Source organism: Aptenodytes forsteri, unplaced genomic scaffold (genome assembly GCF_000699145.1).
Source record: "Aptenodytes forsteri isolate BGI_AS27 unplaced genomic scaffold, ASM69914v1 Scaffold6, whole genome shotgun sequence".
Classification (NCBI taxonomy): Eukaryota; Metazoa; Chordata; class Aves; order Sphenisciformes; family Spheniscidae; genus Aptenodytes; species Aptenodytes forsteri.
The window spans coordinates 596,097-620,325 of NW_008795709.1; the positions used below are offsets into that span (position 1 = coordinate 596,097).

Consider the following 24,229-nt stretch of genomic DNA (forward strand, 5'->3'; position numbering starts at 1 on the left):
CCCCTTTTTTCTGCTCTTTCATGAAACAGATCCTAATTTATCAGCTTGCCAGACAGAAGGAGTCTGCAGGTACTAATGCTTTAGCTGATCAAAGCCTCCCTTCCCAAAGGTGCATTTGAATTCAGATGACACTTGTGGGTCAGTGGGTCTTCCCCCACTTCACTTTGTCCCACCCAAGTTCTTACTAGTATTCTTTCTTTTCACCGTGCAATAGGGTGGCTGTTGGAGAGGATGGCCAGGGCACCTCTGAGCCTGGAGGCAAGAGGCTTTACTGAAGTGCAGGCTGGTTTAGAGGCGCGTGCAGGTGTAAAGGTGTCCATAGCTCTGGTGATGTTGCAGTATGCCTGTGTGGAGGAAGCACTGAAGGATCAGGCTGGTAAATTGTGTTCTTGCGCAGTCAGGGTTGGGGTGTAAAAGTGCCTGTTCGCACAGAGACCCTTGGGGAAGGAGCCTCAGTTTGCTTTGCCTTTGCATTGGGGTCAGCTGGCCAGGAGATGATGACCTAAAGTTAGTTAGGTGGGGAAGGACTCTGTGGAGCGATGCGGGGGACTTGTGTGCCCTGACATGTGTAGCAGCCGGCTGCGATTTTCCTGATCCAGTTGCATTTTCTGATCTTGTCTTCCCTAATCCACTGAGCTTTGTGGGAGTCCTCGTCTGAAGTATCTCCAAAGTTGTTAGCTCCAGGTAGCTACGGGCTGAGTGCAATCAGGCCTGGCCTTGCGGGGAGGGGGGTCACAGGAATGCAGGAATGTCTTGTTCCTGGGGCATTTCCTCCTGGGGAAGGAAGATGGGAAAGGATCCTTGTCTGTAAGTAATCCAAGAGCAAAACGTTTCTCCCCTTGCAGACAATGAATCGTTTCAGCAAGCTGACACTGTTATTTGTGGCTCCTGGCAAACCAGATAAAAGCTTTCTGCCAGGCACTTGCTCAAATCAGTGCCAGCCCCAGCCTTGCTGATTGCCTTTCTCTGTTGCACCGGGTGGGAGAGAAGCCTTTGTGTACCACAGCAGTAATCACAGTGGTGCTTCTGGGTGAAGGAAGGTTGTTGCCGGTCCCCTTGGTTACACAGTCGCTGATTCTGGTCCCTCTATCTCCAGGCCTTTTTATTTTCCAGAGAGAGGATGCCACTTTGGAGAAGGAATTTTTCCTGTCTGGCTCTGCTTGTGGGGCTGTGAACAGCTATTTCCAAGACCTCTTTCCTTTACCCTTGGTCTAAACCTTGCACCAGGCTGGTTATACATGCTCGTTAAACAGGGAATTAAATCACACAGGAATGCTGCTTGCTTGATGTCTTCTCTATTACAGAGCTATGCTTAGAAGTTGAGGCTTTTTAAGTGATTGTGTGGGCTTTAGCTAAGCTGTGAAAAAAGCCTTGTAAACAATAAGCCTTTGTGATGAAGGCAGAGTAAGTGTAATTATCACCTGTTCTATTAAAAATCTTCCAATTTTTGGGCATAATCAAACTAATCAGACTCTGTTGTGCTTTTCCAGATAACTAGGTGATCTTTAAGAGAGGCTCTGGGGAGCAAGTGCAAAATGAGCAGCGGAGGACAGTGCAGAAGATGCAGAGGGCTCTCGGTCTGAGCCACGAGGATTTGAAGATGTCTGCGTGCAGTGACTTTGTGGAACACGTTTGGAAGCCCGGCTCCTGCAAAAACTGCTTCAACCCAAAGAGTTCCCATCGGCTGCAAACACCCCCAGACGTGGGAGCTTGTGGCGTGCTCCCGAATGGAGTTAGGACCAAGCCCGAGAGCCCCACGTTGGAAGACGAAGGTGTAAATACCTCCCCCTTCTCAAAGCCAACAATTGCTGTGAAGCCAACTATGATAAACTCAGATGTTTCTGATGCGTGGGCGGATGTGAATATGAATGCAGATCTGTCACAGGTAATGATTAATCCAGTCAAAGCATGACTTCCCGTTACTTACCTCTCCTCGGGAGTGCTAGGAATATCTGTTAAAACGGTTTCCTTCCCTTTGTTTTTCCTTCTGGTCTTGACTCGGGTTTTTAAGCCATATATTGGCTTCTCAAAGTATCTTTGGCTGAAGCTGAATGAGCTGTTTATCACAAGGCATGTGCAAAGGAGCTTAAAAATACGTTGTTTGTTTAGGAACTTCAGGATTTTAAATGAGGATGCGGGTTAAAGTTGTTTTCCTGGGAAGATATACTGAAAAGAAGTCCTGTCTGGTTGCAGTCAGTGCTAACTGGATCCATGGTCTTCGTGCGTGAGGAAGAAAGTACCCTACCTTCCTATCCCAGCTCCTTGGGCTCCCAACCTTTGCCAGAGCAGTAATGCCCTCTGGGTGTAGCTCTGCTGCCTGCCTGCAAACTGGCAAGCCCCGGTGGTTTGACTTGCAATCAAGGTGGGTGGTTCACTCCTCTCCCTGACCGGCTGGTATCAGCACTGCCCCAGACAAGCAGAGTGAAGCCTGGGCTGCTGTCACCCTGCCTGTGGCGTAGGTGTCCTCGTGTCTCCCACTCTTGCCCTAGAGGAGAGTCAGGGCTTGCTGGCTCTCTTCTTAGCCTCCACTTGCTCTCCTTTGCTTCTCTTCTAGGGATAAAGGGCACAGGAACGCAGGCTGCCATCGTTGGTGGGGTTTGATCTGTGTGCGCAGATTTGGCCCCAGGCTGAGTTTTGCGCTACGGGAATGGGTTCTGCCACCCTGGGATGGGGGGGTCGCTTCACAGGCGCATGTTACCCCCTGCCTGTCCTGCTCCTCCTCTCCCTTGGCAAGCAGGATAGATCTCTCTCAGATGAAGAGATTTCAGATACATTTCCCCGCCTGCTCCCCAGTCCCTACTACTGAGCGTAGCCAAGCTGCTATCCCAGGATAACCTGTGATAGTCCATGTCTGCGCTCCGGAGTGTGCGACTCCGGAGCAGCAGTGTGAAATGAAATGAAAATAAGCAGAGGGAGGTGCAAATATTCCTTCCCTCTCTGAATCTTTAATTGCACGGTGATTCGCAGACAGGATGACAGGTTGGACATGTTTCTGGCAGTGAACCCACAGAAAGAGAAAGGAGAATGCCTTATTTCAGTGTATTGCCATTGTTGGTAATGCAAAGATTGCAAATGGTCCAGGGAATAGGACAAGTGTAACTTAAGTAGAAAAGGTTTGTGGTAGTTATTGGTGGGGTGAGCGCAGACCAAAACAGACTGCGAGCGCCAGAGGACTTTTCTGTGGAGCTGGGTTTTTTCTTATCTTTTTTTTTTATTTTTTTTTTTTTAGTATTTCTCTTTCATTTTGCATATGCACATCCTGACAGTGCACTTGTCTCTTTGGCCCGTGCAGGTCAGCTGGGGCATGGTTTCTGGCAAGCACCTCCTTCTGAAATCGGGAGATGCACAGCGGATCTGCCTCGACAATTTTGGCAACGGTGGTGTGAGAAAGCCCTTCCTTCACAACCCGCCGAGTGACTGCTTGTCTTGCTGTCCTCCTAGCTACTCCATGGTGGGCCTGCGCAGCCTGGAGAGTCGAGTGGAGAGAAATGTCTCCATCCACAGCCTGGTGCTTGTGGGTGAGGTGGGCAAGCAGGAGGACAGAGCCATAGACAAGTTTGCCCTATCATATCGGGCCCCCTGCCGTAATCTGTCCACCTTGGGGGACAGAAGCAACACGAACTCCAGCAGAAACCCTTCTTCCCAAGCCAGAGAAGGAGCATCGCTCCCCTCGGAGGGCGACTGCAGTTGCCTCTCCTCTGGCTTCGAAAGCGAAGGGGGCGAGTACTGTTCAATCACGGACTGCCACAGAGAGCGCCCAGTCTCGCGGGAGCCACGTTGTGTGGAGGGGAAGGGTGCCCGGTGCGAGAAGGAGAGCCCCGCTCCCTGCAGATGGAGGCAGCGGGATGCTCCCGAGATTCTCAGGCCAAGTGGCAGGGCGGTCAAGTTCGGCGAAGAGGAGCGCAGAGCTGTGAACGTGGCCTTCTGCATCACGAAAGACCAGGGTGATCCTCTTCCCCATGCCCTGTGTTCAGAGAGGAAAAAGCTGGCTCTCCATGCTGAGCCTGCCGCCCTCCCTGAGAGCACGGGGAGCAGCAAGGCAGCTGCCTTTGCTTTGTCCCAGGAGAACGAGGACTCGCCTCTCCCTGGAGAGCCCTCTGTCACCGGAGGCCCCAGGCCTGAGGGTTCAAGCACTCCTCAGCAGGCTCTGGTGGAGCCACAGTGCCCTCGCCTCGCCTCGCCAGCCCGCGGTGATCCCATCTACGCCGAGAGCACCAAAAGGAAGAAGGCACAGCTGAAGGCTGTCGGCGGACAGGCAAAAGCGGAGAAGCTTGCCCGTGGCACTGGCAAGGAGCAAGCCGATGGAACATGGAAGGATGGTGGCTGGGCTTTGGGTGGTGAGAAGGAATACCAGGACTCCACTGGCCAGGTGGCGGCAAAGATAACTATCATGACCGCACACACAGAGGATGATCACAAGACAATATTCCTCAGCAGCCCTGACTCAGCAGTGGGAGTTCAGTGGCCATGCATCAGCCCCACTTCCCACCCCGACTTTGGGACTTCATCACCTGCCATTGAGCCTGGAGAGATTTTTCAAGCATCCGGAAGTGAAAACAGCCCAAGATTTCATTCGGCAGCTCCTGCCAAGACCTCAGTTACTGAGAGTCCAGCCATTCCCCCAAAGATGTCCAAAAACATCCAGCCAGGCAGCGAGGGGAACCGTGTGCCCCCGGTAAGCTCCCATGCGGCAAGGTTTGGTGATGACAACAGCCACGACGGAGCTGGTGTTCACCTGCTGCCGAGGAGCTATACTGATACAGGCGCCTTTGGGGCGTCCCCTTCTTTGTGCACTCATGTCAACGGGGTCTCTGTGGAGGAGTCCAGCAGAGGCCTGGCAGGCTCGTCCTATGACAGGAGGCAGAAACACTACACCCCAACATGGACTAAGCAGTACCGGATAGAGGAGGAGCAGGAGCAGGAGCTCTTAACCCCCCCCTGGACAGTGGGAGCTGAGAATGGAAGAAGCGGTACCGACCTTGTGGATGAAGGCTCGATGGTGGAGAGCCAGACTGGGATCAGCAAATCATTGTCTTTCTCCTTTGATTTCCCTAAAGACAAGAACAATGGCGTGGAGTTTGCACCACCGCCACCACCACCGAAAAAGCAGTCCAGGTACAGCTCTGTGAGTTTGTGCGTGGCGGTCTGTTAACCATTTGCAATCAGGATGTTTGCTGCAGGGATTAATTGACTAGGAGGTGCTTCTCATGCTTTTTTTCTTCCTTTTCTGTTTAAAGGTGGGCTTTCAGGAGCACAGGTGAAAAACTGCTTACTTTTTTACTCTGAAAAGCTGTCAGATCTTTGCAAGTCCTGGTTCGAACGCTGTGTGTACTTGCAAAAGCCCTTCAGGGCTGCAAGGTACAGCCTTGGGTCCCAATATTCAAGTGAGAACAAGGTCCATGCCCGGGATGGCTGGTGTTTCCCAGATCACCTTCATTCTGTCTCGGCACAGTTCCTTCATGTTGAATAGGCTAGAAAATCTGGGGTTGCGAGCTCCTCTTGCAGGTGGAACTGGGCAACTTCTCTTGCTGCTAATAGCAAGGGCCTCTGAAATCCTCATTTTCAGTTTGGCTCTAATGTCTTTTTGCTTTTGAGGTTAACTCTTGAAGCTACAATTTTCCAGGGAGGACTCCTTGCCTGCAAGCAGGTAATTGGAGCTTGCCTAACGTGCGCTCATGATGTGTGGGAGCCGCCTGGCTTCAGGCAGCCTTCCCCTCGCCGCTCTCCTGGAAGTCGGGTTTGCAGGCAGCGTGACAGCAGGCCCTACAAAACATGTGAATGAGGGAGAGCTGTACATCTGGGAAGGAAGAGGCTGTGCTAAGCAATTAAAAAACCAGGCTTCTGATACTTCGTGTGCATTCAATATCTGCAGCTGTGTGTATCACCAAAAAAAAAAAAAGGAAAAAAAAAAAAGAGAAAATGAAAGAAGAAAAATTTATTTCCTTTCTATGCAACCAATGCATTAGGTTGTCTGATCATAGTGGGGAGGGATATTTTCACATACTGCGGGTATCCTGTATTTGCTTTATTGCATGCGTCAGTTTTGTTACCTGGAACTATGCATTGCACAACAGATTTGACTCCAGCTCCTTGATTTAAAAGTTGAGAGAAGAAGGGATGGGTGTTTGGAGGAGAACTTGCTCTTGGGGTCCATGGTCAAGCTTATGCGTAGGCATCAGTGACCTCCAGGTTGAGACTGCGGTTGAGTTGGCCCATCCTCTATTTTGTTCTCACACTGAATTTTCAATGTTTTTAGGATTGGCTAGCCCAGAGAACTAGTGTTTTAAGTGGTGAACAAATTAGGCTTCTCAAGGAAAGGGAAGAGATGAACAAGAGGCTTTAGTTCTCCTTAATGCTGGGCTTCCTGCTGTGATGCTGCATGCCTGCTGGAGTCAGATGAAAGAAAAGGTCCACAAGCAAGTGAGCACACAGATGAGCTTTATTGCCTTTAATATCAAAGAGGACACTAAGATGTGCTTTAGCTTTGACGCTGTGAACTTTCTTTCATGGCTGCTGCCACTTGGTGTCTCCTATCAGCCCGTGGCTTGGGGTTGTATTTGGCACGTGAGGTTGAGGCCCAGCAGAGCTGTGATGATACGATGCTGTTGAGCAGTGATCATTTAGGAAATGCCAAGTTGCCTGCTGAAAGTCCTCTAGGACCTGATTCCTTCCCCTGCAGAGCAGAGGTCACTGGGCAGGCCAGAAGAGTGGTGGCACTCAAACTCAGCAATATATATCCCAGCAGCATCTTCCACTTGTAGTGCTAGGACCTCCTTCTGCTCATGGAGGAGCAGCCATGCAGAGCCCTTTGTCCGTACTGGGGGCAAGGATGCTTCCCTGGCAGTGCTTGGAGACTCATTTCTGCCTTCGTGAGGGCTGGGAGTGGGGGCAGTGGGCTCCTTGATGTGTCAGGGTGTCTCCTTGGCTGGGTGACTTGGACCAGCTGTGCTCCAAGCCAGAAGCATGCCCTGCTGTTGCCCTCCACGTGGAGTTACGATCCATCCTGAGGGGCGTGGAGCATTTTCTGCTCCTTGGAGGGGCTGTTTCATGCTCCTGGTGTGATCAGGCTGTGCCAACTGTAACAGTTGCTTCTCTGAGTCATCCTGAAAGCATCTGTGTGCTAGAAAGCCTGTGTGAAAGAGGGCAGGGAAACTGAGGTCAGGGAACACATGGCATCCGTGACCGGGATCTCTGGCAGAGCCATAAACCCTGCCAGGTGGTTGAGGTAGGTGCTGGCATTGCTTTTACCCCCTGTGGCTGTAGGCAATGTGTTGTGCTACATGTATTTGTCTCCTAAATGCCTAGATGCCTGCAGCTGAGCCTTGGGGCCCCTTACTCAAAGAGCATAGCCCTCCCTCCGGCTACCAAACCCTTGCACAGCCGGCCTGAGGAGCGATTTGATCAGAAGGCAGGTTTCGCAAGCCGTGCAAACCCAGCTGGTTGCTTTGTTTGCTTTGAGGGTGCTCTCATTTTCATCTCAAGCATGGCTTCTCTGAGCGTGTTGATGCAGGAACCAGGGTGCTGTTACCTGCGCGTGGCGGTGGGAGGGATGGCTATGTGCACAACTGGTTAAAATCACCATAGCGGGATTGTGTTACCCTGGGCAGTTGTGGCTTGCAGCTTCGGGTCATGACATGACTCTTACCTGGTGCTGGAGGAACATCTCCTCCGGTCTTCCTGGGCTGCAGCCAAATGCCTGAAGAAGGGAGGAGGTCTTGCACACAAAGATGACTCTGAGAGACATCCATACTCTCCTAGGCCTGGGCAGTCTGTGGGCATGTGTTTGTCCGTAATGGAAGAACCACCACTGATATTTCTGTTATGCTTACGTAGTCCCTCGCAGAGACGGAGCTCATCAGCCCAAGATGTTCTCTGGTGGCACAGCTGCAAAGGCTCCTTGGATGGATGGATGTAGATGAAGCCAGCATAAACCTGGTTGTGGCACAGTCTTGGCGGTTGGGGCTTGGCAAGTCAGGGTTCATTTCAGCTGCAGGAAAGGCATGTAACCATCCTTTTTCCTTCTAGATCTCAAGCTGTAGCAAGATACGTGATTTCATGCTGGAAAATGAAGCCTGCATGTTTGACTTTCCTAATTAAACTTAATTGCTTATTTTAAAGAAAACTTGCATGTGTGTCCAAACTAGTTTCAAAGCAGAGAAAGAAAAAAGTGAGTCTGTAGATTTTGTTTTGTTCATCTTGCCTCTAACAATTAAAAGGGAAAAAAGTTTTTACAGGGTAAATTCCTGCCAGGCACTGAGGAAACTCTGGGTTTGCAATAAGCTGTCTCTTAGGATGGCAGAAGGAGTGATTTTTAGGGCATTTTAAAAGTTGATGCAAAAAAGGAAAATAATGAAATTGTGCCTGTTTCATCCTATATAAAGCTACTCTGGACCTCTTGTGACTGTTTCTTCATACAACCCTTTTTTCCTGCTTGCTTGAAAGATTATAGATATTTAAGGTATGCTTGGTCTGAAACGGAATGGAAAATCTTGAATTACAAGAGGAAAGAGATTGGAAAGGGAAGATGGTGGCTGGTCTTCTTCCAAAAGCCGAGAACGTAGTTGGCTACGGAAAGGGCTCACCAGGGGAACCAGGATCCCCTGGACTTGTATGTGCAATGACGACTTAAAGGTTCTTCGGTGTGAAATGCTCTAGCATGGCCTTCAGTTTCTTGGCATGAGGGATGAATCTTTGCTGAAATTTATGTCTCTCTTACGCAGAGGGTCAGGCTAAAAGATCCTAACGGTTCCTTCTAGTCTGCAAAACCTTGACAGTTAATTTATTTCATGTACCTCTTAAAGAAAGGAAACAGTGATGCTGTTTTGCATCTTGAGCTGTTGGCTCTTGAGCTGTTTTCATCATAATTAATGCCACCTTCAAAAGGCAGCACTGTAGATAGCTTCTGAAATTTGCTGAATGTGCTTGCTTGGCGTAACAAAGGTGTGTAGCACAGCACATCCCGACAGCTGCCATCGCTGAAAACAGCCAGGACAAACGAGCTTGAGGTGTACCACGATCGCATGTTACGGTGCTGCTGCTGCTGCTTGTTGCCAGAGGGAATAGAAAACAAGAGTGTTACAAAAAACGACGATGTTGGGAATTGGATCAACAGGAAAAGAGCCAGATTGTTCCTCGCTGGGGAGGTGGTGCTGGCTGGTGGGACTGTGCTGTGTGTTTCTTGCCAGGAATCAGTCTGAGATGGAGCAGCACTGTACCTGAGACAGAATATTCCCCTTTTCTTACCATTCCCGAGGCACCCATTTCTCTTTGGATCTCAGTGTCAAGGTGTACCCCGGTGACAAAAGCAGACTGGCTACATGGAGCTGCTGTGGCAATTACAAATGCAATTGGATGTCGCGCGGGTCCCAGATTTTGACCCTCTTCTCCGTGACTGTGATCTCCATGACTGTGGAGGATAGCAGGGACTTGCTGTGTTTTGTCTAGGACAAGCCAGATTTATTATTATTCAAAACAAGACCAAAAATAACCCACCCAAAAACCAGCTCTGGATGGAATATATTTAAATACATAATTAATAATTAAATAAGTAAATAGAGCAAAGAAGGGAGGGTATGGCTAAAGTAGGAGAGAGAATCACACTCCAGGACAGGGAGGGAATACACCTTTTGGATTCCCCCTGTGTTTTTTGTCTGAAACTAATCAGGAATTTCTCATGCTGCTTCTGCCAGTGGATCATTTTTAAAAGGTTATGATTTATCAACCAATCTTTTAGGAGAGATTGTTTCTTTTAAAATGAAAGTTGTTTGCTTTTCTGTGTTTTTCCTGTCTTGCCACTTAAAGCGCAGAGTTGGAAATTGAAATGAGATTTGTTGTCCTCTTCACCACATCGGAGCATGTCCTCTTCACCACATCCGCACCCCATCTGAATTTCCTTTTGCATCTTCAGACTCCAAACCCTTATTTCAACTTAACCTGTGCTACATAAAACCTTTTGGTACAGGGAGGAGAGGTGTAGTCCTCTGGACAGAGCTAGGAGTGTTTCAAAACCCTCTCTTTCTCTCACCTTGATTTTGGTTTCTCTACATTTGCCAGCTGGTAGCAGAAGGATAAGTACAAATCCAAGCCTCAAACGTTGCAAGCTCCTGTATGCTGGTTTTTAACTGTCCTGTGCATCCAGGGGAAGATGCTGGAAGAAACAGCAGTGGAGGGAGGAGAAAGATATAATTATTCACATTTCATGATAGACAAGCATATGGTACAACGGTGCTTCCTCTTGTGTAATAATTATGCCCAGCCATGTGTTGTGTTTGATGCTGTAATGCAGTCTGGCTTTTCTCTCTGCCATGCATTAGTTCCAGTATTTTATTTTGGGAGGGGGTGTCCTGTTGTCATTATCACCAGGCTTCTCCTGGAGCGCGGTTTGGTTTGTGGTTGTTTGTGTGTGTTCTCTGCTCTCCTCTGCTTCCTTCCCCTGTTGCATGATTTATAAAGTTCAGCATCTCCGTTATCTGTTCATGTCCTGCCATCTGTGCTGAGAAGGAGCAACCTCCTCCTGCCGGCAGCGCAAGGCTGGGAAACCGCTGTGATGGGGCTGCAGAGCGAGCGCTCCTTGGGACTGGGTCTCTGCGCAGGGGCGAGAGACCTTCCAGCATCCTCCACCGCTGCCAACAGGCTGCGTGTATGATGGCCGCTGCAAAGGAGCAAGCGGGAGCCTTGCAGCTCTTGTGTCTGAGTGGCCGCCTCCTGCTCTCAAAACCTCCCTGCCCCTTGCGCTTTTGGAAGGTAACCAGATCTGTGTGTCAAATCTTGGGCCGGAAACTCAAGCCGAAGGCATGCCCGGAGTCCAAGGGACCCCTGAGGCGGTATCCCAATGCACGTGTGTGCTGCGTTTAGGGGAGCCATGCTTTGGTGCCCGTCTCCACTCTCTCTCCGAGAAGTGCAAGGCGCACAGCCGGCGATGCTGGAGTCCTGCAGCAGTGTCAGGTGGGACCCCAATCTGTTAAGAAATGTGAAATTAAACACGTGGCTAATGATCCGGGTCCCTTTGCAATGTTATAGAACTCCAAACTGTTGTTTGTTTGGGTTGGTGGGGTTTTTTTTTTGGTTTTGGTTTTTTTTTTTTTTACAAAGCCGCGGTTTTCAACCTTGAGTTGTTTTAGGCAGGGCTGTGGGAATGGTGAGGAAAGCCAGCTGGATGAAATTGTTTAGGATGGGAAAACTGGAGAACAGTGAACGGGAAGGGTTGCCTGAATATGGCAGTGTGTTACATGGAGGATGTTGAGTAATTGAAGTGTATTTAAAGCCACCAGAATGATTTGGAGAGCTGGAAATCCTGTCTTTTTAAGTTATTGGGTTGGGAGAGCTGACTCTTGTGACCTTTTCTTTATGCACCGGCACATGAAGGAGGCTCGGGTGCTGCTCTTGAAGTTGCTGGTTACATTTAAGGTGCTGAGCACGGATTTTTGAAATGGAGGTAAATTAACCACTGCTACATCTTTCTGAAGGGGAGTGGAGCCCAGAGATGTTAGCAAGCTGGTGGGGAGGCAATCACAATGATTTCTTCAGGTTTAAGATAGGTTGATGCTCTTTATTTGCAATATCCTTTGGTGAAAAGGGCGAGATGGAGAATCGTGGTGCAGTCGCACGTGGTGGAAAGGAACACTACCAGAGCAGGGGAAATTCGGGTTAGCTGTAAATCAGGATCCCACAGGCTGTCGCAATGGTGAGTTGTTCACCTCCTCTTGGGGTGGAATTTTACTGAAACGGGAGAGTTTGACCCTAGCAAGTGTCAGTAATGCTTTGGTATAGTGGGCGGTATTTTAATCTGTGCAGGCTGCAGCCTGGGCTTCAAGCAGCTCTTAGGAAAAGAGGGAGATGTAAAGCGGCGGTATTTCCAGGCGGTATTAGCTGGCCTGGCTGTAACATCTGAAACAAGAGCAGGATGTCGTTTAAGCGGCAAACAATTTCTATTTCGGTGTGCCTATTCAGGAACTGCATTTTACATAAGTCACGGCGGTACGGAGAGGAAACGGGGCTCTCTGTACATCTGACTTCACCGCGACGTTGAGCTCGGCAAAGGCAGCAGCCAGCACGGTTCTGGCAGACACTGTGTTGCGCCCAGGTTGCTTGGAGGAATAGGTGTGGCTGCGCACGGTGGACCTTGGACCCCGCCGAGCAAAGTCCCATCTCTCTCTGAGTGCGGGAATGGTAAGGCAGCTCTGCGGATTTGTGTTTAAGTGATGGGAAGGAAACAGAAATGCACCAACTTTTCTTGTTGGGGGCGGGGGGGGGAGGAATGCATTAGAAAACCTCTCATCTGTGCAAAGCGAGTCTGGCTTTCTTGCAAAATCTTCTTCTTTTCTTATGGATTCACACGCTTCCTTGATTCTTGCCAGGTCAGACAGTGCACCCGCGTGGGTGTGCATCCATGCGTTTTTTTTTCCCCTCGAATTACTAAAAGTTAAACATCTGAGAAAGTTATAGTATAAAGATATATCTTTATAATAAAAAGGAAAAGGATTTAAGTCCAGTTGGTTGCTTTCAACAGCATTAATTGTAACAGAGCTAAAAACCTCAATGTGTCTCTCACACTCTCTCTTTTTATTTTTTAACTGTGACTTGTGTGGTGCATTGCGAAGTTTTGTAAATCATCCCCAAGAGGCTTGCCGTGGTGAATTCATCACTGGTGCAAGACCAGTGTCTCTGCTGAGTTATACCTGAGGTGGTTTTTAGAGCCTTATTTTCATCAGCCCCTGAGTATTTTTAGACTGAGGCTGCTTAGGCAAATGAGGAAGTCTGGCAGAAGTTTCTTCCGGGCTTCTCATACACTCTGCTCTCCATGTGGTGGTGTGGACACAAGAGTAAGTGCTTTGTCTGGATGGGGAACGAAACATTTCTCAATCTTCAAATAAAACGCTTGTGGCATCTGCTGTGCTTGGGGGTTTTAGAAGAGGAGGGATCCTGTGCGCATGAACAAGGGTGCCACAAGAAAACCGTCGTGCACGTCTTTTGTTTGTCTTTCTCAGCAGCCATTCAGCCGCCTGATTAGGAAACGCCGGATACCTTCCAGCAAGATAGCTGGTGGAAGTCCTTTTTCTTTTTCGCAAGTCTGCCACTAACCTTTTTACATTCTTAATCAACAACGTGTTGAATTTTATCAGCAGATTGGCAGTTTTACTTAAAAAATGTGGACCAATAACCTTCGTTTGCTGGACGATAGAGTCTGAACTGTACCAAAGCTAGGAGTGTTTGTGCTCTGATGTACCGCCTGATTTCAACAGTTTCTGTTGTTTTCCAAAGAGGAAAAAATGAAGAAAATGCAGGGAAAATTCTTTATCTTAGCGAAAAGTCCTGCTTGCCTACAACTGATCACTTAAACTGTGACCTGGCAGGTTATAAGCCCAGTTTATGGTTTATTTATTTATTTTTTTATATGGAAGCTGCATGGAAAACTGTAAGTGTTACATTAAAAGCTGCATGGTAGGTCCTGAGTTTGGCAGACACTTGCTTTCTGCAGAGGCGCTCCTTTTTTCGGAAGGTTGTTACTGTGATGCACTGAGGAGACAACAGCTGCTAGGGACGGACTCTTCTTCCCCTTATGCCTCCACCATGAAGGAACTGGGTTCTGACACCCAGCCTCAACCTGTCCTTCTGTAAAATGGAAGGAGTGAGGCTATTCCCTTCCCTTGAGAACCTTACTGAAGGCAAACGCTGGTGGGTCCCTGCTCCCCAGTGATGGTGGCCAAGATGGGATGTGGTCCAGGATCCCACATGTGCTAGGCAAAGGAGGTGCAGACTGGGGCTGGATGCTGTTGGCTCAGTGGTTCTCTCTCTGCTCAAGCACAACTGGTTTGTCTTGGGGGGCTGGCATGGGGGCTGCAAGTCTATAACCTGATCACTGTCAGTGGGATGCGATCCCCAGGTGCCAGAGAAAGGAGAGAAGGAAAAAAAAAAAGTGCAGAGGAATGAGGTAGTATGATGTTGTAAAAGGCTGCACAGAGTCTGTATGGGTGTGCAGGGACCAAGCTAAGGCTGCTCTCGGGTTGAGTCTCCATGCACAAGTGCATGCAGGGTATCTTTTGCCATTTGTCTCCTGACTCTTTCATTCTCTCTAGGCACGCTCTGAAAATGAACTCGAATAACGCTGAGTTGGAGAGGGTCAGCAACAGCTCTGCCGAGAGCCTCAGCCCACCTTTCAGGAGCGTCCACGTCAGCTTCACGGCTGGCTCCACCGACAGCCTCGACTCGGACACACAGACCGGCAGTGATGGCAGTAAGTGACTATTGGGTGTGGGAGAGGTAGCATCGGACCTGAGGAAGGAGTTACCTCCATCCTGAGTCCCACTGCTGGGACAGCATCTTCAGAGCAGGGATCATGAGGGTCCCATCCCCTAGTTCCTCCAGCAACCTTTCATCTTGCCACTTCTCCTACCCTTCTGCCTCTTGATGCACTTAAGATGAATGTGGCAGTCAGGCCAACATCGTGGGCTTTTTCCTCTTTCATTTGGCAAGTGCCAAAATCATTCATCCTGTGGCTCTCCTCTTGCCTAGATAAAACCTCTGTCTGAAAGCCATTGTCCTTATCCTGCTTGTGCTTCGTACGTTGCATGAGGTCACCCGTAGCCCTGCCATAGAAAGTCCTCCACAGATTTGAGGAGTACCAGAAGGAGTCTTGTGCTAGAGGTGATCTCTCCCTCTCATTGTGTTCCCAGTTATTTCTTGAAGGGGGAAAAAATCTGCCTGCACTCGTTTAACTGAGATTAAAAAATAACTATGAAGTCACTCTTATCATCAGTGCGTAACTTAGACATGCACTAACATGTTCAGCAGCTCAGAAAGTATTTATTTCCTTTGCATAAGCAACCTTCGTGTAGTGGAAGTTCTGTCTTTCCAAGAGTAACAATGTGCAGCAATAAAATTAAGAGCCAGAGCTCTGCAAACTCCATTTTTCCACCGCTAACTTGGAGTCTGAGAGTGAGACCATGCCAGGAAATTGTACAGGGGGAAGAAAAACTCACAGATGTTGGATCTTTACTTGCTGGGCACAGAAGCAATTTGCTGTCTAAATGATACGGGACAAGAGGATTTCTCTGCCTCCGCTAACAGAAGCAACTGTTTCAACTCATTTCGTGAAAGTTGAGTTTTTAAATGAAAAACCCGAATGCAGTTTTTCTTGCTGATGCAAGCAAGAAGCTATGCAGTCAATCACTGAGTGAGGTGAGCTCAAATTAATTGGCTATGCTGTCAGATGTTAAAATTTGAAGGGGGGGAGCTTTTACACCCTTGACATGCAGAAGGACTCTATGCTAAAAGCGCAAAGCACTGTTAGAAAAGTTGTGAAAGGGTTTCATTCGTTACCCTATGCTTGGGGCAGAGCCCAGCAGCACGTGGGGGAAAAAAAAAAAAGGTAGGAGCAGTTTGGCATTTGTGGGCTAGGCATGTGAACAAAGCACTGACGTTTGTTCCGTAAGACTCTGTCAAATAAATCTTGCCTCTCAAAACAGGGATTCGGCTGCCTGTCCTGGCAGAGGTGCCTCTGTTGAGTTGCTCTTGGGCTGCGTGCTGAAGAATTTCTCTTGGCTGTATCCTCTGTCAAAGCCCCTTGGACTGGAAGTGGCAAGAGATGCCATGCTGAATGATCCCTGCCTGTGGCTTTTGACAGTGTTTTAACGGAGGGGTTCTTTCCCATGGACCAGGCAGGTTATGATGCAGAGGTCTGGGTTTTCGTTAAAGCTTGGGGCATGCATCTCTGTTGAGCCATGGGCTCCACAGTTAACTGTGCAGCTGGAGCGCGGCTGAAACTGGAGAGCAGTCAATTGCTCAGTGACTGGGTGTACAATGCAGGCAGACACCTGGGGCAAGGGCCCAACAGGAGTCAGATAGCTCGGCACTCAGGAAGCAGGGCAAAAGAGACGTGTGCTGATTCACAACATTTCCTACAGAGCTGTTTCTGAGCATGTTGTCAGAAATGGGGTGCCGAAACTGCCTTGCATGGGAAGCTCGTCGTCTGCAGAAGCCAAAATCAGTGCTGCTCATTCCTGGGGTGTCTCTCAATGCTCTTGCTTGGGACGGGGTGTATTGCAGCAGAAGCTTACAGGCAGCCTTGGCAGTGGAGGGGACAATTGAAAATTGATGTCATGCTACCAAACTCTGGTGGGGAGGGGCAGGGATAGATCATGCTGGCATCCACTCTGGTGGTTGAGAACTAGGGGACCTGCCCTCACCTCATGCAGTTTCAGGTGGCGAGCAGCTAACAGGAATTGCTGTTCTGGCACAGCTGGTACAGCTTTGCATTGACATGCCAGGACAGGCTGGGAGCTTGGGGATCCTAGCCCCTGTGCTTGGAGGATGTGCCTGAGAGCTGGTGAATCACTAGGGTTGTGAGCCTGCTGCGGGCTGACATGAAACTGCCCCAGGGCGTTCCTGTGGGGCAAGCAGAAAGCAACTGTGAGGAAGTGCCTGCTGGCAGCTGAACCCTCACAGGCAGCCTTGTAAGGAGGAAAGGATAGCTTGCTACTACGCTGCAGCTTTGGAAGCTGGGTTCAAAGAAAGCAATAGATCCCGCTATCTGCTAAGCTTGCTTGGAGCAAAACCCCACCGTGCACCTTTCAAGGTCTACGCTTGCGTACATGGTGTTAGCAGAGCTCAAGTTTATCAAGAGTCCCACCTGTCATTCAAGCGATGTAGAAAATTCTCTGAAATAATTATGTATCTTCTTTTAATTTCCCCTGCAGGCCCCTCCACTCCACATTTGTTCTGTCTCCATGACCTGAAATTATTGCTCTTTATTTCAATGTCAAATAATTTTTTTTTTTTCCCCCTCTTTCCTCTTCTTCCATAACATGCAACTGTATTACCTGTTTCCAGTCTGGCCAGGGTAGGAAAACAGCTGCTACAGCTGCCTGAAATGAGCCAGCAATCCCAATCCCAATCCATGTGTGGATGGCATGTGGAGCTGCTTGGGGTTTAGTGGTATGTAGTGGGGCCAGGCTGCCCTCTGAGCAAAGAGGTCATGCTACCTTATGGCAATAAGCTGGGGGACAGGCAGCACGGGGGAGGCCAGTTTTTTTCAGGAGGATGGAAATTACCAAAATCTCTGGCCTTGCCCAGAGACCCTTACCCGGTGTGAGGCAGAGAGACAGGTTCAATATAATTCTTGGGCTGCTCTGGTCACGCTTAAACCGGAGGGCCGGAGCTGTGTAGTGTGAGTCACACTCTCACCATGCCACTGAAGCACTGGGTGGCAGCTCCTAGGCAAAACAGTCTTTGTTTAAGAGATTGTCCTCGTATCCCTGGTATCCCTGAGTGCTTCGTTCTTACCTCCTTGTGGATGACATCACAGCTTAAATATTTGCCCTCTACTAGCTTTTTACTACTGTGTATGCAGTTCATAGGAGAATGGTTTCGGGGAGCGGCATTTCTCTAGGTGGCTGGTTGCAGCCTGCTTTGCAAACCTGCTGTATTAAACTGGATTAAATACCTAACCCCTTCAGTGAAGCTTTGCCATCGTGAATAGATGAGGATTGCGTGCTGGGTTCAGATGTAGCCTGGCTTGCTGCTTTGTTCCCAGCCAGGGCCCCGGGAGACGTAGCCTGTGGGGGTGGCAGGGACATGGAGAGGGACCTGTGCTCCCAGCTCGCAAGGGCCACTCGTTGATTCTTCTTGTGTGTCGCTGTCTCCTAGGGCACTCGTCTGAGCCGAACCACTCGCCCCCTCCAGCTGAGAGCCAAGTGTTTCCTCCTGTCCCTTTCCTTCCCGCCTCCAGTGAGGATGGTCCCTCCTCTGCCCCCAGCTGCCCACCCCCTCTGCCCCAGAAGAAGACAGTGAGCAGAACGGTGTCCTCCCCCGATGGCTTTTTTGGGGGACAGGCATCTTCAGGCAGAGCAGCCGGTGCTGCCAGCCCCAGGCTGAACGTCAGCCACTCCGAGAGCAATGTCTGCCTCCAAGAGGAGCCTCCCTTCGTCCACCCAGCCAGCCTGGGGGGCCGCCCAGGTGCCTTCTCCTCCTCCGAGTCCCTGGAGAAAGGCTCCAAAGGAAACAGCTACTGGGGCTCAGCCACTGGTAGGAGCACAGGGGCTTGTGTCCCCAGCAGAAACCTCCAGTCCCTTTCCTCCTCGCAGCTCAGTGTGTCCAGCCAGGTGTCATCGGGCTCCAGCCTCCAGCTCCACAACCTCCTAAGCAACATCGACAGCAAGGAGGGGGTGTACGCCAAGCTGGGGGCCCTCTATGCTGAGTCCTTGCGCCGCCTCGTTGCCAAGTGTGAGGACTGCTTCATGCGGGAGCAGAAGAACGAGCTGCACTTCAGTGAGAAAAACTGGTCACTTTTCAAGCTGGCGTGCAACAAGCCCTGCTGCGATTCGGGCGATGCGATATATTACTGTGCCACCTGCTCCAAGGACCCTTCTACCACCTATGCTGTGAAGGTAAGCCCGCACCCAGGAGGTATCCAGGCTTATCTCTGTCTTCCAGTTGGGAGGATGAGGCAAAGAGCTGCAGGGTCCAAGGCTGCATGGGGGTCTATAGCAGAGCTCGACTTAACCTTCGAGCTTCTTTTTCCCCCTTTCTGGTGTATGGATTTGAATGAAAGAATGGGAGGCAGACTTAGTGGCATGCCTTTGAGAAGCACCATCAGCACACGATGGCCTGTTTTCTCTGCTTGCCTTTCTCACAGGTGAAGTTTGGCAAGCAATACCCCTTCCAAAATTGCCACTTTTCCCCTACTCCTTGCAAAGATTAATTTGGAGAAGTAGTTTTCCTTGTAACAAATGCCAGTCAGATGCTTATTGCTGCAGACTAGTAGGGTCTGCAACCCAACCAGTTTCTCTCTAAAAAGTCTGTGTGCAAATACTATGTTGTAAACTCAGAGGTATTTGCCTCTGATGACGCAAGCTGATGAAAGGCTGTTCAAAAGACAACATTTTTGCCTCTGCCTGCCTTTTAAGTGGAAGGTCTGACCCAGAAACCATGTGAGTGCTTATATGATCTTGAAACCACAGGTGTTGTTAAGATATTGCAGATCTCAATTAAACAATGCGAGGCTGACGTAGCCATGCAGCGTAAGGTCAGGTCTGAAATATTTTCCTGTAACTCTACGGAATCCATGTTTGAAATGGAAACTTCAGGTGCAGTAGTTCAGCTCTTTGAAACCTGGATAAGTAAGCTTATCCAACCTGTTCCATGGACATCCCATTGGGTTCTTGACCCATGTTACTACTTGAATACAGAGCCTTTAATTTCTATTCTGACTTAACCCTAGGGGCATCTTATTGCTGCTTACTCTTCAGGTTGTTTTCAAAACCTAAAGTAATTCCCAAAAAAGCACTGTCAGAGATGCATTAAGCAAGAAAAAAAAAGAAATCTCTGCTGAATCGTTTCCACTATTATGAACCCCAAGGGGATGTTTTAGTTAAGTGATAGCTTTAAAGCCAGTTCATATTCTAAAGGAAGTACAGTCAACCCAACAGGGGGGGTGTAAATAACCAGAATGGAGTTAGATGAGATCTTGCACCAATACCCCTAGTCCAGCACTCAGAGCTGCAGCTTCTCTTCTGTGTTATACCTAAATCCATCACAACTTTCCTCCTGAAACCTGAGAACTGTTGGTGAACTGGTGTGTTCCTTTTCAATCTGTGGTTCCCTGTGGCACGCGCACACCTTTGCTCTTGCCTGCCGTGTTAGGTGGGATTCAGAGGCTCAGCTCTATGGCTGGAGTGCATGAATTCTTGCCAAGGCAGAAACAGCACATTTCAATCTCTTAAAGGGACTGCACTTGTGTCCCTGTGTGTGATGTGGGCTTACTCTGTGCCCTTGGTACGCTGCAGAGCACCTTAACAAAGCCGAAAATACTCCAACAGGGCCGTACTCTGCACCAGTGTAAAGTGAAGTTGTGTATGTGTTTACACATGTGCATGCACACACCTCCTGCAATGTTCCTGTGTGCCACCTTCCTTTTGGTAGCTGAAGTAGAGAATAATTGTGAAACTTTACAACTGGCTGATTCCTAGCTGCCCCTCCTGGCTTCTGGTACAGATTTTCTGACACGAAAGAGATCACAGACCTGTAGTTAAAATTAGACCTGGAGAGCTCAAAACAGGCAGAAGATCTGACTTGAGCCAAGGAGCCTGCTGAGGAGCAGGAGCCAGAGACTGGGCTGCACACAGGCAGACACGGCTATGTATAAAACAGTTAGAAGGAGCCAGGGTTACATGTAATGGCTTTAGAGGAATTAAGCCAAGATATGCTCCACGCCTTGGCTTCTTTCTCCGCTTAAAGATGCGTGACTAAGCCAGCCCCAGGCTCCTACATGGAGCTTGCTGCATGGAGGATGCCTCTGGTGCAGCCAAAGTTACGAAGAATGGCTAGCCAGGGAAAATCTCCCTGTCTTGGTTTGGTTGCAGTTATTCTTCCAGAGACTCCTCTCTCGCGGGAGTTCCTCCCCTTTTCCTAAGCCTTACACATCTTCCCTATGTGGGGAGGAACAAGCAGGCTTGTTCGGCAGAGGGCTGGAAGGCCTCCTCCACCTTTGGGGACCTTCTGCGTCTTCCTGCATCCCACTGCATTAATCTGCAGTCTGCCTAGCTCCCCAAAGCTTGTCTTTCAACAAAATAAGCATGCAGCCATGGCAGGGTATTTTTGTTTAGAAAAGAGAGGACAATAGGGATATGAAATGCCCCGTCTCCACAGTATCGTCTCATCTGAGTGAATTACCTGCAAATGCCTAGATTCAAACCCTTGCTAGAGGAATACAAAAGCAGCCCACTTCTCCAGCTCCTCTCTATTCTTGCATTTATTTTAACTCGGAGGCAAAATTGATTTCTTGTCCGATTTTGCACGCATGCTGTGACTGGCAGTGGCACGCTCCAGGGTTTGAAACCTTTTATGCTGAGTTTCAGCCTGTTGCTGATTCCTGTGGGTGAGATATAAATACATCGCTAAATAAAAGAGGAAAAAAAAGTGTATAACAGAAATGCCAGAAGGCCCCATAAGCTAATGGATACTCCTATAATAAACCTGGGTTTGAGTTTGTTTAGTCTTTAATGCAGTCATAAAGCTAAAATACAGAACAAAATGAAGATGAAAGTCATGTGGGTTTAAGAGAATCCAGATTATAAAATGCTTTTTTCCTCTCGAGTTTGCTGCACTCTCACTTATTTCTAAACCTGTTGTTAGCTCCCACTTTCTCTCTGGTGTTTTTTCCCTGTGCTGATGAGTACAGCTTGTGGCTGGTTTCCCTTAGCCATTGATCAGGGGTTTGAGAGTAGTCGCTGACACAAGGAAGCGGAATGGTTGAGGAGGGTGTGAAAGTGACTCCAGGGCTTAGGACCAGAGAAGGGTGAGGTGGGAAGAAAGTGCTGGAGGTCTCTGTCCGTGCCTCACTCCAAACAGGGCCACCTTCGCAGCCATGTCACATTGCGTGGGGCCTCATCCAGGTAAGTGTTAACCATTTCCAGAGATGGAGGCGGCACATTTTCTGCCACAGGCTTTGCTTTTCCCTCTGCAGAATGTCCCCTGGGTTGCAGGGAAGAATCTCAATGACATCTGTGATGTAAAAGCTATGTCACTTCTGTCAGCAATGAAACAAAATCTCCAGAAGTTACTCATGGGAGGACTACCTTCCTCCTTTCCTGCAAATACTGGCCATTGCCTGGCAAAGGAAGCATGCCCAGAAATGTAACCCAGACATCTGGTTGCTAAGGTTGGGGCGTTGCAGGACAAGAAAGATCCTCAAGCCAGGAGATAGTTTAAAGTACTAAAGGGACCAACGTGCACCCTGCTTCTACTGGTGTCTTCCTTAGCATCTGCAAATCTCAGCTTAGGAACCCACCTCTGAAATTCTGGTCTCTGCCCTGTCTCTGTCACTGACTGATGAGACTTTTCTTTTGGTCTCTCCTCACAGATTTGTAAAACCCAGGAATCCAAGGTGGCTGCCTCGTACTGCAGCCCTGCAGTGCCAGTCCACTTCAACATCCAGCAGGACTGTGGGCATTTTGTGGCTTCTGTCCCCTCCAGCATGCTGCTGGCCTCAGATGTGGGGAAGAGCATGCCTGGGGATGGCCTCCATCCCTCCCGCACTGCCAGCGAGCACGACTGTGTGGTGGTCATTACCCGAGAGGTGCCGAGCCAGACCACTGCTGACTTCGTGAGGGACTCGGTGATGTTGCACCAAGCCAAGCCCGAGCTGTACGAACGTCGCGTTTGCTTCTTGCTCCTCCAGCTCTGCAATGGCCTGGAGCATCTCAAAGAGCATGGCATCATCCATCGTGACCTGTGCCTGGAGAACCTCCTGCTTGTCCCCTGCAAGCCCCCCATGAGCTGTGTGAAAGCCAAAGATGACAAACACTTACCCCGCCTCATCATCAGCAATTTTTTGAAAGCCAAACAGAAGCCAGGAACTGGAGACTCCAAACTGAAGAAGAGTCAGGCCCGGCTGGCCCCGGAGATTGTGTCAGCTTCTCAGTACAAGAAGTTTGATGAGTTTCAGACTGGTATTCTCATCTACGAGCTGCTGCACCAGCCCAACCCCTTTGAGGAGAAGGTGCGCCTCAGGGAGCAGGAATACAGCCCCGAGGACCTCCCTGCTCTGCCCAGCCTGTCCATCTACTCCCGGGGGCTCCAGCAGCTGGCCCACCTGCTACTGGAAGCTGATCCCATCAAGCGTGTGCGGATCACCGAGGCCAAGCGGATGCTGCAGTGTCTGCTTTGGGGGCCCCGGAAAGACCTCACCGAGCAGCCCCTCAGCCACGAGGAAGCCCTCCACCGGGTGCTTCAGAACTGGGTGGACATGAAGCGTGCCCTGCTCATGATGAAGTTTGCAGAGAGGGCTGTGGACACGGAGCGGAGCATTGAACTGGAGGACTGGCTGTGCTGCCAGTACTTGGCATCTGCTGAGCCAGCCTCCCTCTCGCACACATTAAAACTCCTGCAGCTGCTCTGACCTTGGATGTGTCTCGGAGGCAGCTGAGGGCTCCTGGTTGCCTTGTGGCTAAAGGTACACAGCCCCTTTATATGTGAGAGGCTTGAATCTCAGCTGCGAATGCACGTTCAGCTCCTACCCCGCACTCTGATCAGAGTGCACAAGACATGTTTAGTACCCTCAGCACTGTTAATTTGTGAGCAGGCAAAACTGGAAACCTACCCCTATTTGGGGGGATTTTTTTTTTTTTTTTGGTATGGTAAGTCTGTGGACTAATAAACTCCTGCCTGCGTGTGTGCATGTTTCTAATGAACTCAATGTACTTGAGCTGATTTCTGCGCCTGTGGGACAGTCTTTTGATTCCCACCGCCCCTAAAGCATCAGAGCCTTTTTGCGCGGGAACACCACTGCTCTCCAGAGTGGGTGGCAGTGAGGAACGGTTGGCTGCTTCTCCTGGGGAGCAAGAGCAATTCACGTAATGCCCTTTTGCAAGGGAGAACCAGGAGGGGCTTTCAAATTCACATCTTTCATGGGTTTTGGCATCCATTTTGCTTCTCACTTTAAAAACAAAAACTACTGCTTGTTTCTGCGTATCAGCTGTATTTTCCACTGTGGGCAAATCAATAGCAGCTGCCTATTACCTTTGTTAGATACTAATACAGCATGGCTTTCCTGTCTAGTGGTGCAGCCATGCAGGCTGTTGATTGTGAAAGGGTGAGAGAGCACCCAGGGTGGGTCTGTTCATGAGGATGATGCTGCATGCTGGGAATTACCCCTTGTAAAGTTAATGAAATGGAAAATCCCCAATTCACCTCCAAGGCCTTGGGGGGGAAGTCAGGGCCAGGTTGCTTTGCTTTCCACATCCCTCCAGCTCCCTCCCTTCACCTGGTAATTCACCTGTCCCTTGTGTCTAGCATTTATTTAACCCCTTTATTGAGAGATGAGCTGGCATGTGAAAGGCCAGGGCCACTGGCCTGTGGTCTGGGAGGGTCTTATTGCTGCTGGTGTTTGAATTAGAAATGCATAGGGCAAGGTGCATGGCGAACACGCTCCTCCAACAGATGCGATGCAAGAGCAGCACAATGGAAGAGGGAGAAGCTGGCCTGGCTCCCTCCAGCCCCTTTCCTTCCATCCAGACTTATAGCAGCCACTCAGAGGCTGTGCTGCTGCTCAGAAAAACTCATTTCCCAAAAGGTGGTGGGTTGCTTTTACTCTTCCACCCCAACACGAGGCCGAGATGAGCTGCCCTGCTCCTGGCACCAGTTCTGCAGCCCTTGGAGAAGGGGTAGGTTTGGGACACATGGAGAGAGCCCAGCATCAGCTTAGCTGAGACAGGATGTCACTAGCTGAGCTACC

The 24,229-nt window shown here is 49.6% G+C and overlaps 1 protein-coding gene across 1 annotated transcript; it reads left to right on the forward strand.

Moving 5' to 3' along the window:
* Positions 1-1,534: 1,534 nt before the first annotated feature.
* Positions 1,535-23,184, forward strand: PRAG1 (PEAK1 related kinase activating pseudokinase 1). The gene is made up of 5 exons (XM_009283298.2): positions 1,535-1,885; positions 3,293-5,109; positions 14,076-14,233; positions 17,644-18,383; positions 21,857-23,184. The coding sequence occupies exons 1-5, from the start codon at positions 1,562-1,564 to the stop codon at positions 22,892-22,894; spliced, it is 4,077 nt and encodes a 1,358-aa protein (XP_009281573.1). The 5' UTR covers positions 1,535-1,561; the 3' UTR covers positions 22,895-23,184.
* The last annotated feature ends 1,045 nt before the right edge of the window (positions 23,185-24,229 follow it).